Here is a 14421-nt window from a genome sequence, read left to right as displayed (position 1 = left end):
AGAAAACGAACAGTATTTATATCGTTGTTATCTCTTGAAAACAGCACACGTCTAAATGATTTGACGGCACGGGCGGGTATAGATGTATATACATAGATGTCGCCTTGGCTACGCAGTTCATTGGAACGAAACCGTAGCCAAGCGACATCTAGTGTATATATCTATACCCGCCCGCGAGCGGGTATAGATGTATGTCGCCTTTGCTACTGCAGTTCATTGGAACAAAACCGTAGCCAAGGCAACATCTATGTATACATCTATACCCGCCCGCGCCGTCAGATCATTTGGACGTGTGCTGTGTTACAAGAGGTAAAAACGATATAAATACTGTTCATTTTCACACACAAACCGCTCCTTTCGTGTCTTAGGCCATCAATGTGTACTTACGATGGGGAATTGTTTAATTTGGACGATGGGGAATTGTTTTAATTTGGACTCTGTGCTTGTGTTTTGATACAGTGACCATCGACCTGCATTATATGACTGACAGACAAGAACGGTTTGACCTAAAAATATCCAAATTGAAACTACTGCGGAAAAAAAGACACCTACATCTTGGATGGCCTTGAGGTAAGCTAAAACATACCAAAATTTATTTTCAAAGTGAACTATCCCTTTAATAATTATATCCCTTGAAACCCACCTTTGATCACCAAAATTACATATTTAACCTGTTAACCGTTGCCAGTGCGCCCGCGCACTAAAGCGTTTTTTTTTTTATTTAGTTCAAATTTACTATCAGATTTAATGTTATACCTTGACAAACTATACATCATTAAAAAGATATAATACTCAAGTTTCAGTATTTGACCACTATTGTATTCTGAGAAACTTATAGCGACAGTTATTTCTTAATTTCTGTCAGGAGTTATGAAATGAAAAAATGAGTCGATACCTTTAATATGAATTATGCGCGTCATGTGACATTCCAGGACGTCACTGATACACACAAAGCTAACAAGAGATCGCGCTGTATCATGCAGATACAGATATTTTGAAGACAATAAACATGATTGCAATGATATTTGAGTTACCTGTGTTTTTCAAGCCATGCCAGGTATTTTCATAATAATAGATTATATTTATAATGTAATGCTAATTTATAGACCATCATTGTGCAGAATATGATCAAATAGTATATTTTCTGTCTGATTTTTTTATCTGATGTCAAATTAGATCACAGAAGATTATTTAAAACACTTCACTTGCGTTTTAAAGTAAGTTTGGAGCACAAACATGGTTTTAATCTCAAATTGTCATGTATTGATGGTGTGCTTAGCTAACATGCTAGCTAGCTCTAGGTGCTTCTATCTTGAAAAAAAAATAACTAAATACAGAGTTTTAGACTTATCATCTTCAGATTTTAAACATGAAATGTTTAGACATGTGGCTTTAGCTGTAGTGCATTTCTAGATTGCTACAGGGTCAACTTCAATTTTATTTTCATGAAGATGTTTCATAAAAATAAATTTCTAATAACTTTACAAAACTTTAAAGCTATTTATAACAATTTTTTTCATTATGACAATAATTAATTCTACATTTACAATAAACTGCCAGGTGTCAGCTTTCAAATGAGATCATACTTGTGCTTTTAGTACAAAGGGTTCATGAACTGTATCTGTTTCAGTGTGGGTATGTCATTTCTGGGGATTTTTCAAAAGTGGGGTTGCAGCTTAACAGGTTAAATGTTTTTTTCCTTGAAAATAATTTAATGCCTTAAAAAAGCTTGAATGTAACTCTACACCCTTGCCTTATTTAGTATGCGCAGTTCTATGAATATGCAAATGAGCCCCGCCTCCACTCACTCCCTCAGCTCAAAGATCCACTGGTTGACGATCACACGTTGATCTGATTGGTTACAAGGTAGTTTGTGACGTCAGAAACACCAGCTATTTCAAAGCGTGTTTTTGAGACTGTCTTTCACTGCAGTTTTAACCCCCTGAGGTCGACAATCGCGCCGGCGCGATAGGCTCATTTTTTTTTTATCAGTTCAAAAGAGATTCATTTTGCTCTGTTGACTTTGATATTACAAACAAGTTTCATACATCAATCGATTCTGTTAAATGTGTATTATTTTTGTGTATACTCACAATAAAAACAGTGTTGTGCTTTTTGCCAAATAAAGAAAAATAAACACGAAGCGAGTTCTGCCTTCTCTCTGTCAGTGTAGTCCATTCTGAAACGCGTCCGAAAATGAACAATAACTCAGCGAATACTCAGTCAAACAGACATACAGACACACAGCAATGAAGCTTGAATTCTCTTCTTTTAAATTAAGTAATTTATATAAAAAACAAATAATCTCAGTTCATGTAATCTGTAAGAAAAGAGCGAGATGTCAGTCGTTCTCATCATCTAATTATTTTTAATGTGACTCCGCCCACGGAGAGAGCGCGCTATTCAAATGCAAATGACTGAGGCAATCCACGCAAACCTGTGAACGCCCCCATATCAGCTCGAGAAAACACAAGTTTAATCAGACCATTGTAGCCTACTTGTTTAAACCGTCTCGCAGCGCTGTGAGGAATAATAATAATGGAAAATGTACCTTAGAAGTGCGGGTATTTCGAGGAGCAAGGATCCGACTGAGCTGAGGAATACTGTAGTAAGTTTTTTTTTTTCCTTCTCAACTGAATCGCGTTTCTGTGAATGAATGAACGGCAGAGATGTGCGCTGTTTACCACAGCTCGCAAAAAGACAGTTACATTGAAATCGCGTTTCTGTTGTGTGAATGAATGATGATGTTTTAGCAAACTGTATTGCTATACTGAGATGAGTAAAAATCGACTGAAAAATGTTGAAATAAAATGTAGGCTATTTGTATAAGCAACGTATTAAACTGCAAATTAACATTTATATGCCCTAATATTTCATAAAAACAATGTTACAGTCAGGCGAAATATGAAAGACAACATTTTGTTGACTAGATTTGGGTATAGTTTTTACTGTAGAATATAATGCCACATCAAATAAGCTTTTGTTTAGCAATTTCTGCTCATATGTTATATATATATAAAATACTATTTTTGTCAAAAATAAAGTCATCAACTAAGATGTTAGCTGTTCCAATGTTGGCTATATTCAAACTAATGAATACATATGATAATAGGCCTATAATCATTTTTTTACAAAGAAAGAGTACACTTGAAATATTGTTGAAATTGTAATTGTTGTAATTGTAACCTTTTTAATAAAATAGCAAAACATATTTACAAGATAGATGTAAGAAAAATCTTAAATGGTCAATATAAGTCTTCTAAATATATCTTTTGTCCTTGCATTCATTCTTGGCTCAGTCAGTGTCACACCTGAATGAACGGCTCATTATGCAAGTCATTACGCATAATGGGTGGGACATTGTATTCTCAGGTTTAAACCACTCCTTGTTCACGCCCCCCTCGCATATGGGCTTTCCAAGCAAAACCTGTCTTACACAGTTTAAATAAATTTATTGTTTTTTGTGAACAATAAAGCAAGACTATTTTCACATAATTTTGAAGCCAGAACTCAAAGCGACAACATCCATTAGTCAAAAGTCTTGTGAACACATATTTATTATGAGTTTTGTGGTCTTATTTCAGCAACTTTCATTTTTATTTTTTTCAATAACCACGCATAAACATTATTCTCTTAAAAATACAAACATCTACATACATGTTGCTTGCATATTATGGTAGCCCTGTTTGTGCTATATAGAGTGAATTTACACCTTTGCCATTATCATGTTTATAAATAACTGAAAAAAGCACAAATGTCAGAGCATGTCAAAACATCCCACGGGCCCCAAAAACACCTTAGACCCCAGAGAGTTAAGGAGAAAATACTCAGCACTGTCGACTTTTGAATTTACACATTTGTTTTAAAAAATATTAAAAACACCACATAGACACATAAACAACATTAAAAGCTGGATTTTCACCACAGGGGGACTTTAACTTTTCAGTGTATGTAAATTATTAAGTGACGGATGTTTATGTGAACTGATTGTTTGACTGTACACCGGTCTCAGTGTGCGTGTGATGGAGGTGCCGGATAAAGGAGAGCAGTTGTTCAGCAGCGTCACGGCCTGCTTCATCGACGAGGGCCGCACACAGGAAGTGAAGTCACACCAGCTGCTCCAGCTTCCTGCTCAGTTCCAGGAGCTGCCGGGCCAGGCTGTGGAGATCGTCCTGTGCCGAGCGCAGCCCGTCGACGGCGAGGTGGACTGGAACCCCAAGGTCTCAACAGCACAAACGCTCAATCTCTTCACAGTAGTGCTGGGCGGTTTATCGGTTCATACCGAATACCAGTGTTTATTTTTGTGATAATATGAATTTTTAATATACCGCAATACCGGTGTATGTGGCTTTAACAACGTTGGGAACACGGAGAGACTGTTTGAGAGGGTCTTTTCACTGTTCACTGGTGATACACAGATGTGTGTGTGTGTGTGTGTGTGTGTGTGTGTGTGTGTGTGTGTGTGTGTGTGTGTGTGTGTGTGTGTGTGTGTGTGTGTGTGTGTTACTTTGCCTGACGGTGAAGATGGAGAGGTTAAACTATAATCAATAACTGACAAATTATATTACAGTGCTTCCCACACATTGGTTCACTATATCAACACTGCCCGCCACAAATAGATTTTACAAAAGGCTTTGACATCGTTGAATAAACATGTTTCAAAGTCAAAATGTGGCGCCGGTGTTTTTATATTAATGTATCTCTGAAGGGAACTGACAGTCTTAAGTTTTGATGTTATTTTCATTTAATCTTTCTTTATCTCTCCTGATAAAGCAGCGTTTATGAGCTGCACGTCTTTTAAACAGCATCATTTTGTAAACACTGCAAACCTGTATTAATACTAATGTGGAAGTTTTCTACAATATTCCCTCATGACAGTAAAATAGGGCATTCTAGCTCTATATCTACTCTATCTCTATATCTTTCTAGATCTACTGCAGTATTTCCTCTCTCAATCAGTAGAAAAGGTGGTTAACACCCAGTCATGCTTGGAAACAAAAATACCGTCATATACCGTGAAACCGATATAATTTTGAAAAATACCGTGATATAAATGTTAGGTCATACCGCCCAGCACTACTTCAGCATATGTTCAGTGTGAACAGATCGGTGTGTGTGTGTGTTCAGGTGACCAGAGCCGTGAGCCTGAAGATCAGAGGGAAGCTTCATCAGGCCAGGGTCGTGATGAGCGTGGGGAACACCGTCTGGGTCGATCCGATGGTAGGTGTCCGACATGTTTGCTGGTCCGGTCTGAAGTGTGTTCTAGCCAAAATAATATGGACGTAGTGGGAATGGGGGTGTTTCATTAATAATATTATTAGTGTTTTTGTTGTTATTAATCAATACCAAATACAAAGTATTTATTCTATTTCTGCATGTGTGTGTGTGTGTGTGTGTGTGTGTGTGTGTGAGAGAGAGAGAGAGAGAGAGATTATGACTGGTGTTGTTTATTGTAAGTGTTTGTTGCCTTTTTAGACTTGTTGCCTTCGACCTGCACTGTCTCCTCCTCTAATCAGCCTACCCTTTTCGCCACCTTCTCTGGGACAGCATCCTCTAACCTGGCCTTTTTAGGGGGCTTTCCTCTCAGGGCGAATGAGAGGATGCTTAATTGCTTTTTACCTGACATCTTTGAAAGACAGATGCAATGATTAATGCATCCATGGCCAGGATATATTTATAAAATATGAGATTTTAGATTTGAGATATGAGAAAAATAAGATTTTAAAAGTGACCTATAACATTTACTATGCAATACACTTTAATTTATTTAGTGCTAATACAATTAAGCCTATTTGGAGAGAGAGATGTTTATAATGTCATCGTGTGATAACGAAAATATGACTAGGCCTAGACTACTTGTTCTGAGCAGGTGTTGTCAGTGAACAGGCTGTAAAACTGTTGGCTAAGTAACAGACACTCACGAAAAACTGATGCTAATTATCTGGGAAAAATTCTCTAACAGCCGTCAAGTTGACACTGTTTGTGTCAAACAAGTTGTGAATTTGTTGTAACGTTAAAACAGGATGACTTACTCTGTGCTCAAAGTGATGGAGACGTTGTGGCAGAATCACTAGAACAATTCCAGGATATGCTTTTTTTCATTGGTTGTTGCGTTAAATCCTACCCAGATACAATAGTGCTATTTTCTGATTGGCTATTGTGCAGCCCCTTTCTTTTTTTGATTGGCTGATATAAGTGGCAGGCTTGACAAAAAATTCCAAGTGAGACGCGCTTGATTCCTGCCGGTTCCATAGTGAGAGCGGCGCGGGCAGAGAAATTTTGCGGCATATTAAATATATTATAAATAGTTTTTCTGCGTGAGAAATACAATGTGTGGCGGGAGTGCGTGACAAAAGTGACTGTCACGCTCAATGCGTGACACTTGAGAGCCCTGAGCTGAGGTGACGTGACGCTAGCAGACAAACGGCTAGTAGTGACATCAGCGGCAATCCACCTGTCACTCAAGTGGCCACGCCCTTAATTATGCAGAACTTAAAGGCTTAATATAATTTAAACAGATGAGTTGTAAAAAAATTCACCCCCTCACAGTCGTCATGAAGGGCAAAATTAGCTATATAGACCAAAACCACTTTTTGCACCAAACATCTTTTTTTCTGCTGTAAAGTTGGGCATTTTAACATGGGGGTTTATGGGATTGACTGTCTTTTGCAGCCGGTCTCTAGTGGCCAGTCGATGAACTGCAGTTTAAGTCACTTGTGTGTTGGATTGAAGAGAGAGGGGAAGGTTTCCGCTTGGTTCTAGCGCTGGTTCTCTTCACATAGGTACGCATGACGCGAGTGCCGGGTCTGAAGACCTACATCAACGAGTATAACGTCCACGCTGAGATCCTGGCCTCTGGGTTCGGCGTCAATAACCCTCAGCACCTGGACCAGCTGAAGAGTGTTTTCCAGGGAGAGCAGAACCTCATCACACTGGATCAGCACCTGACAGACGACAGGTGTGTGCAGTCTTTCCCTACAGGAAACACACGTATATATTAAACACACATTCAATCCAAGAGAACGGTATTTAAATCATTTCAGCAGGCTCCTCCCCCTAGTGGCCATCTCATGCTTCACATGTGACTATTTACTGCTGTTTTATAATCAAATCTTTTTCTAATCTTGACGAAACACATATCATTGGAAAGCTCTGAGACTCAAGCTTTCATATTTGGCCACTGTTTAGCAAGAGAAGTGATATTACAACAGAAATATGACAGAAGAACGTGTCAAATGGGGTGTGAGTGTCACACGGTGGCTATTTTGAGTACAGCGCCTAAACAAAATATCACAGGAAACTCTATTTTTGTGATATTAACTTCAAATCTGGAACACAACTTGATTAGACACGTGGCTTTGATTTTTAATGGCAATTTTAGAGTACAAATAATTTTGTCAAATATCTTGTATGAAATTAGTTCTGAACATTTCTTCATAGTAAAGAAACTGTTTTACAGCTAAAAAACAAAATTAAGCAATAATCTGCTGTGTTTTCTTTAAACAGATCCTAACTGTAGGTCTGTATCCCAAAGCATTCATGAACAACAACTAATAAAGTTCAATCTTGGGTTGAAAAGGGGGGTGGCAGTTAACAGGTTAATTAGTTTTATAGTAAAATTTCAATATGTGTGCTTTAATTTATTCACTTGCAAGAGTTCTTGCTGCTTTATTTTAACAGAAAACTGCTGTTTCTGTAAAAACGGGTTAACAAACACATCTCATTACAAATCTAGTGAAATACTGTGATCATCATGGGTCTGACAAATGATGTGTCTGTGAAAGTGAAGCGCTCTGAAATGTGTGTTAAACTGACGGCATGTGCAGAGACAACCGATCTGATAATGAGCTGCTCGTGTGAACCATTAAATCATAAGCCTTGCAGCGGTTTCATCAGATGCGTGCCAAAACTCACTCAAATAAATAATGTTAGAGACCTTTATGTTATCATGAGAAGTGTAAAAATAGTTCAGGTTCATTATGAAACTGCCGGGCCACCAGAGTCGAGGAAAAACATTGGGTTTATCACTGATGTCAAGCTATTCAGTCAATAAAAATATAAAAAAATATATATTTAAAGTGTAGAAAATCATATTTTTAGGACCATTAAGGCTGCTCTAAGTTGTGATTGACAGATAAAATAAAGTGCATTAGATCAATTACTACCATTATGTATATTTACTATGCTCCAAAAATGTGGAATTGTCACCAGATGAAGTAAAAGAGGCTACTAGCATTTATATTCTTAAAAAGCGGGTTAAGACATAAGTTATAATACTTAAGACATAATAAGACATAATACTTTTGTTTTCTTATAAACACACACACACATCTATTGTTGTTATCTGTCTTGTGTGTTGTGTTGTCAGGAGTGAGAGCCCTGTGCTGAGCGTCTCAGAGGAGCTGATGACCAGCCGGATGAAGGATGTGGTCAGTGCCCATAATGCCCTGCGCTTCATCCACAGCAGCAGCGCAGATCAGGAGCCGGCAGAGGAGACCAGGCTAGTCTCTACATGCACTTCTTTAAGAGCCTCTTTACTTTATAGAAAACAATTAAAGTCCCCCTGTAGTCAATAATTTTATCCTTTAAAACTATTTTATCCATGGGGTTTGTGCCGTTCACTCTGATCTGAGTCACACGTGAGCAAAAAAGTCTGATTTTAGGCCACTTTTGTCTTGGTTTTAGGGTTCTCACTACATATACCAAAATATAATATCTTCTAATCTGTCCATTTGTGCTGTTTGTTGCACTTGGTTCATTATTGAAGTGAACTTTTGCTCTGCTTGTACGACACCGGTACACCGGCTTAAAGGGGTCATGACATGAGAAATCAAATTTGCCTTGATCTTTTGACATATAATAGATCTTTGTACCATTAAAACATCCTGCAAGTTTTAGAGCTTAAAACGTCCTCTTCATTAGAAACAAAGCATTTATTATATCAAGCTCGTTTGGATGTTGTAGGATTTGTGACACGGGTAAATATATTTGCATAAGCCCGCCTCCAGAGCAAGACATCGACCAATAGTTTTACATCATCACACCATATAAACTGATCATTCCAGACCAGCAAAGCTTGATTAATGTTGTAAGTGAAACACAAGGAACATATTAATATTAAAAAAATCCACGTCATGTTCTTATTTAAGTCTCAAGACTTAGACATGGAGAAATGCCATTTTAGCTAATAACATGAGTTCAAGACTGATTCACAAGTCTTTTTGATGCTGATTCATAAAAATAAAAAAAGAAAGTTATTTGTTTGTATATCAGACTCTATTGGACTCAAAAAATGTTACTGTTCCAGTATTTTTTATTTATTTAACCAGTTATGAATAAGAACTGACTCCTAGTTTTCGTTTGGTAATGACTCACGTTCTCATTATTTTTTTGTTGTTTTTCTGTTTTAGCCCCGATGTGAACGGATTCTCATCTCCAGACCAGACCAGCTGTGAAACAGGCATGTTCATGTTCATCCGGATATGAGCACTAGTCCGTTCATTAGCACTTGTAGTGACACTTGGTTTTGATTATGCAGACAAAGATGAAGCCCTGAGTGTCGACAGAATACAGGCTGCTAATAAACCCCAGTTTCTCCATAATCCAGCACTTTTATCATTCCAGCCTCCCAGGTGAGTGAGGTGAGTGAGTGAGTGAGTGAGTGAGTGAGTGTGAGTGATCGATCAGCCACAGTGTCTGATGATTTCTCATGTAACGGCCAATGTTTCCTGCAGTTTCCACCCGCAGATCAAGTGGTTTCAGAGGGGCGAGTTTGTGACCATCTGCGTGAAGCTCATCAATCCAGTGATGCAGAAGTGTGAATTCAGCTCTGACACAGTCATCTACAGGTCACATGATCATACTGTCATCTTATCCGTATGGATGCTTGACATGATGTCACTTTACTGTCCGTAATGAAGCAGCAGAGGCAGAGAACATGTGCATTGTATGGTGTTTAATGGGGATCTTTTGATGCATGTGATCTCAGTGGGTACGTGAATGACCGGCATTACCACGCAAAGCTGGAGCTGTCCGGTGACATCATCGCAGAGAGGTGCTCATGGGAAATCAAGTGCAATGAGCCTGTGATGAAACTGATGAAAAAGGAAAAGCAGGACTGGACAACGCTCCTCAAACACAAGGTATGTATATCTTCTTCAGATGTGGCCAGAGATGCGTGAATTATGCTGTATTGTGCAGAATCACACTGATTTCTAATCTTTCGCCACAGAGTGCCTTCGTCAGCTATGAGTTTGACCACATCGATGAGGCTCGTGCTTCTCCAGTGAACGGTGAGGAATAAATATGTGTCACTCTCATAAGCTCAGTTTTGCCCAGGAGTATTAAGAGTGTATCAAATATAAACATGATAAAATGACACACTTTTTTTGGGGAGGGAATTTAGGTTATTTAGATCTTATTTCCCTGCTCTGTGTTAGTATCTTTCTCATTCAGTATCTTTCTCATATCTTTCTCATTCATTCATGGTCAATGGATGTATTGCCAAGGTTGACTTCTTACTAGGTTTTGTTAAATGGTCCTTTAAAAACATTCACACTTGTGCTCCTCGCAGTCAAAAATAAGTGCATTGGGAAACAAATTTAGTCTAATCTATTGGAAACTTTTGGTACTGCAGCAATAATCTGCCATGTGTCGTCTTTGAAAAGAGATCAAACTTAAGTCTGTGCTCATAAGCATTCAAGATTTACGACAGTTTAAGTTGGAAATTGAATTTTCAGGTCTATGCTCAGAAAGTGAAATGGATAATAAATACAGCGTGAATATAATTTTGTATAAAAAAATTCCCTAAAAATAAACAATATGAAATAAAAGACATTCATTGACAAAAAATAGCAGTGTTAAGTATGCAGAACTGTTTCAGTCAAAACTGTTTCAGTGTTTCAGTGAGTGTGACGAGTGTTTGTGTTCCCTCAGTGTTTTAGTGAGTGTGACGAGTGTTTGTGTTCCCTCAGTGTTTTAGTGAGTGTGACGAGTGTTTGTGTTCCCTCAGTGTTTCAGTGAGTGTGACGAGTGTTTGTGTTCCCTCAGTGTTTCAGTGAGTGTGACGAGTGTTTGTGGTCCCTCAGTGTTTCAGTGAGTGTGAAGAGTGTTTGTGGTCCCTCAGTGTTTCAGTGAGTGTGACGAGTGTTTGTGGTCCCTCAGTGTTTCAGTGAGTGTGACGAGTGTTTGTGGTCCCTCAGTGTTTCAGTGAGTGTGAGGAGTGTTTGTGTTCCCTCAGTGTTTTAGTGAGTGTGACGAGTGTTTGTGTTCCCTCAGTGTTTCAGTGAGTGTGACGAGTGTTTGTGTTCCCCAGTGTTTCAGTGAGTGTGACGAGTGTTTGTGTTCCCTCAGTGTTTCAGTGAGTGTGACGAGTGTTTGTGGTCCCTCAGTGTTTCAGTGAGTGTGACGAGTGTTTGTGTTCCCTCAGTGTTTCAGTGAGTGTGACGAGTGTTTGTGTTCCCTCAGTGTTTCAGTGAGTGTGACGAGTGTTTGTGGTCCCTCAGTGTTTCAGTGAGTGTGACGAGTGTTTGTGTTCCCTCAGTGTTTCAGTGAGTGTGACGAGTGTTTGTGTTCCCTCAGTGTTTCAGTGAGTGTGACGAGTGTTTGTGGTCCCTCAGTGTTTCAGTGAGTGTGACGAGTGTTTGTGTTCCCTCAGTGTTTCAGTGAGTGTGACGAGTGTTTGTGGTCCCTCAGTGTTTCAGTGAGTGTGACGAGTGTTTGTGTTCCCTCAGTGTTTCAGTGAGTGTGACGAGTGTTTGTGTTCCCTCAGTGTTTCAGTGAGTGTGACGGGTGTTTGTGTTCCCTCAGTGTTTCAGTGAGTGTGACGAGTGTTTGTGTTCCCTCAGTGTTTCAGTGAATGTGACGAGTGTTTGTGTTCCCTCAGTGTTTCAGTGAGTGTGACGAGTGTTTGTGTTCCCTCAGTGTTTCAGTGAGTGTGACGGGTGTTTGTGTTCCCTCAGTGTTTCAGTGAGTGTGACGGGTGTTTGTGTTCCCTCAGTGTTTCAGTGAGTGTGACGAGTGTTTGTGTTCCCTCAGTGTTTCAGTGAGTGTGACGGGTGTTTGTGTTCCCTCAGTGTTTCAGTGAGTGTGACGAGTGTTTGTGGTCCCTCAGTGTTTCAGTGAGTGTGACGAGTGTTTGTGGTCCTCAGTGTTTCAGTGAGTGTGACGGGTGTTTGTGTTCCCTCAGTGTTTCAGTGAGTGTGACGAGTGTTTGTGTTCCCTCAGTGTTTCAGTGAGTGTGACGAGTGTTTGTGTTCCCTCAGTGTTTCAGTGAGTGTGACGAGTGTTTGTGTTCCCTCAGTGTTTCAGTGAGTGTGACGGGTGTTTGTGTTCCCTCAGTGTTTCAGTGAGTGTGACGAGTGTTTGTGTTCCCTCAGTGTTTCAGTGAGTGTGACGAGTGTTTGTGTTCCCTCAGTGTTTCAGTGAGTGTGACGAGTGTTTGTGTTCCCTCAGTGTTTCAGTGAGTGTGACGAGTGTTTGTGTTCCCTCAGTGTTTCAGTGAGTGTGACGAGTGTTTGTGTTCCCTCAGTGTTTCAGTGAGTGTGACGAGTGTTTGTGTTCCCTCAGTGTTTCAGTGAGTGTGACGGGTGTTTGTGTTCCCTCAGTGTTTCAGTGAGTGTGACGGGTGTTTGTGTTCCCTCAGTGTTTCAGTGAGTGTGACGAGTGTTTGTGTTCCCTCAGTGTTTCAGTGAGTGTGACGAGTGTTTGTGTTCCCTCAGTGTTTCAGTGAGTGTGACGAGTGTTTGTGGTCCCTCAGTGTTTCAGTGAGTGTGACGAGTGTTTGTGTTCCCTCAGTGTTTCAGTGAGTGTGACGAGTGTTTGTGGTCCCTCAGTGTTTCAGTGAGTGTGACGAGTGTTTGTGTTCCCTCAGTGTTTCAGTGAGTGTGACGAGTGTTTGTGTTCCCTCAGTGTTTCAGTGAGTGTGACGAGTGTTTGTGTTTCCTCAGTGTTTCAGTGAGTGTGACGGGTGTTTGTGTTCCCTCAGTGTTTCAGTGAGTGTGACGGGTGTTTGTGTTCCCTCAGTGTTTCAGTGAGTGTGACGAGTGTTTGTGTTCCCTCAGTGTTTCAGTGAGTGTGACGAGTGTTTGTGGTCCTCAGTGTTTCAGTGAGTGTGACGAGTGTTTGTGGTCCCTCAGTGTTTCAGTGAGTGTGACGAGTGTTTGTTCCCTCAGTGTTTCAGTGAGTGTGACGAGTGTTTGTGTTCCCTCAGTGTTTCAGTGAGTGTGACGAGTGTTTGTGTTCCCTCAGTGTTTCAGTGAGTGTGACGAGTGTTTGTGGTCCCTCAGTGTTTCAGTGAGTGTGACGAGTGTTTTTGTTCCCTCAGTGTTTCAGTGAGTGTGACGAGTGTTTGTGGTCCCTCAGTGTTTCAGTGAGTGTGACGGGTGTTTGTGGTCCCTCAGTGTTTCAGTGAGTGTGACGAGTGTTTGTGGTCCTCAGTGTTTCAGTGAGTGTGACGGGTGTTTGTGTTCCCTCAGTGTTTCAGTTAGTGTGACGAGTGTTTGTGTTCCCTCAGTGTTTCAGTGAGTGTGACGAGTGTTTGTGGTCCTCAGTGTTTCAGTGAGTGTGACGGGTGTTTGTGTTCCCTCAGTGTTTCAGTGAGTGTGACGAGTGTTTGTGGTCCCTCAGTGTTTCAGTGAGTGTGACGAGTGTTTGTGTTCCCTCAGTGTTTCAGTGAGTGTGACGAGTGTTTGTGGTCCCTCAGTGTTTCAGTGAGTGTGACGAGTGTTTGTGGTCCTCAGTGTTTCAGTGAGTGTGACGGGTGTTTGTGTTCCCTCAGTGTTTCAGTGAGTGTGACGAGTGTTTGTGTTCCCTCAGTGTTTCAGTGAGTGTGACGGGTTTTTGTGTTCCCTCAGTGTTTCAGTGAGTGTGACGAGTGTTTGTGTTCCCTCAGTGTTTCAGTGAGTGTGACGAGTGTTTGTGTTCCCTCAGTGTTTCAGTGAGTGTGACGAGTGTTTGTGTTCCCTCAGTGTTTCAGTGAGTGTGACGAGTGTTTGTGTTCCCTCAGTGTTTCAGTGAGTGTGAAGAGTGTTTGTGTTCCCTCAGTGTTTCAGTGAGTGTGACGAGTGTTTGTGTTCCCTCAGTGTTTCAGTGAGTGTGACGAGTGTTTGTGTTCCCTCAGTGTTTCAGTGAGTGTGACGAGTGTTTGTGTTCCCTCAGTGTTTCAGTGAGTGTGACGAGTGTTTGTGTTCCCTCAGTGTTTCAGTGAGTGTGACGAGTGTTTGTGTTCCCTCAGTGTTTCAGTGAGTGTGACGAGTGTTTGTGTTCCCTCAGTGTTTCAGTGAGTGTGACGAGTGTTTGTGTTCCCTCAGTGTTTCAGTGAGTGTGACGAGTGTTTGTGTTCCCTCAGTGTTTCAGTGAGTGTGACGAGTGTTTGTGGTCCCTCAGTGTTTCAGTGAATGTGACGAGTGTTTGTGGTCCCTC

General features: G+C 40.5%; 1 protein-coding gene across 1 annotated transcript in view; it reads left to right on the top strand.

Annotated features, from left to right (window-relative positions):
• tdrd12 (tudor domain containing 12) overlaps window positions 1-14421 on the top strand; it is a gene marked incomplete at its 3' end in the record, with an annotated part of 87445 nt that overhangs the window by 60658 nt on the left and 12366 nt on the right. The window contains exons 28-36 of the mRNA XM_081355893.1: window positions 4013-4220; window positions 5128-5220; window positions 6783-6958; window positions 8369-8500; window positions 9411-9460; window positions 9539-9632; window positions 9735-9848; window positions 9989-10142; window positions 10232-10292. Of these exons, the coding sequence (XP_081212019.1) occupies window positions 4013-4220; window positions 5128-5220; window positions 6783-6958; window positions 8369-8500; window positions 9411-9460; window positions 9539-9632; window positions 9735-9848; window positions 9989-10142; window positions 10232-10292 (1082 nt within the window). The remainder of the gene's footprint in view (window positions 1-4012; window positions 4221-5127; window positions 5221-6782; window positions 6959-8368; window positions 8501-9410; window positions 9461-9538; window positions 9633-9734; window positions 9849-9988; window positions 10143-10231; window positions 10293-14421) is intronic.

This window comes from Scardinius erythrophthalmus, assembly GCF_964197995.2.
Source record: "Scardinius erythrophthalmus genome assembly, chromosome: 24".
In the NCBI taxonomy this organism is placed as follows: domain Eukaryota; kingdom Metazoa; phylum Chordata; class Actinopteri; order Cypriniformes; family Leuciscidae; genus Scardinius; species Scardinius erythrophthalmus.
This window is presented reverse-complemented; position numbering and strand designations above follow the sequence as displayed.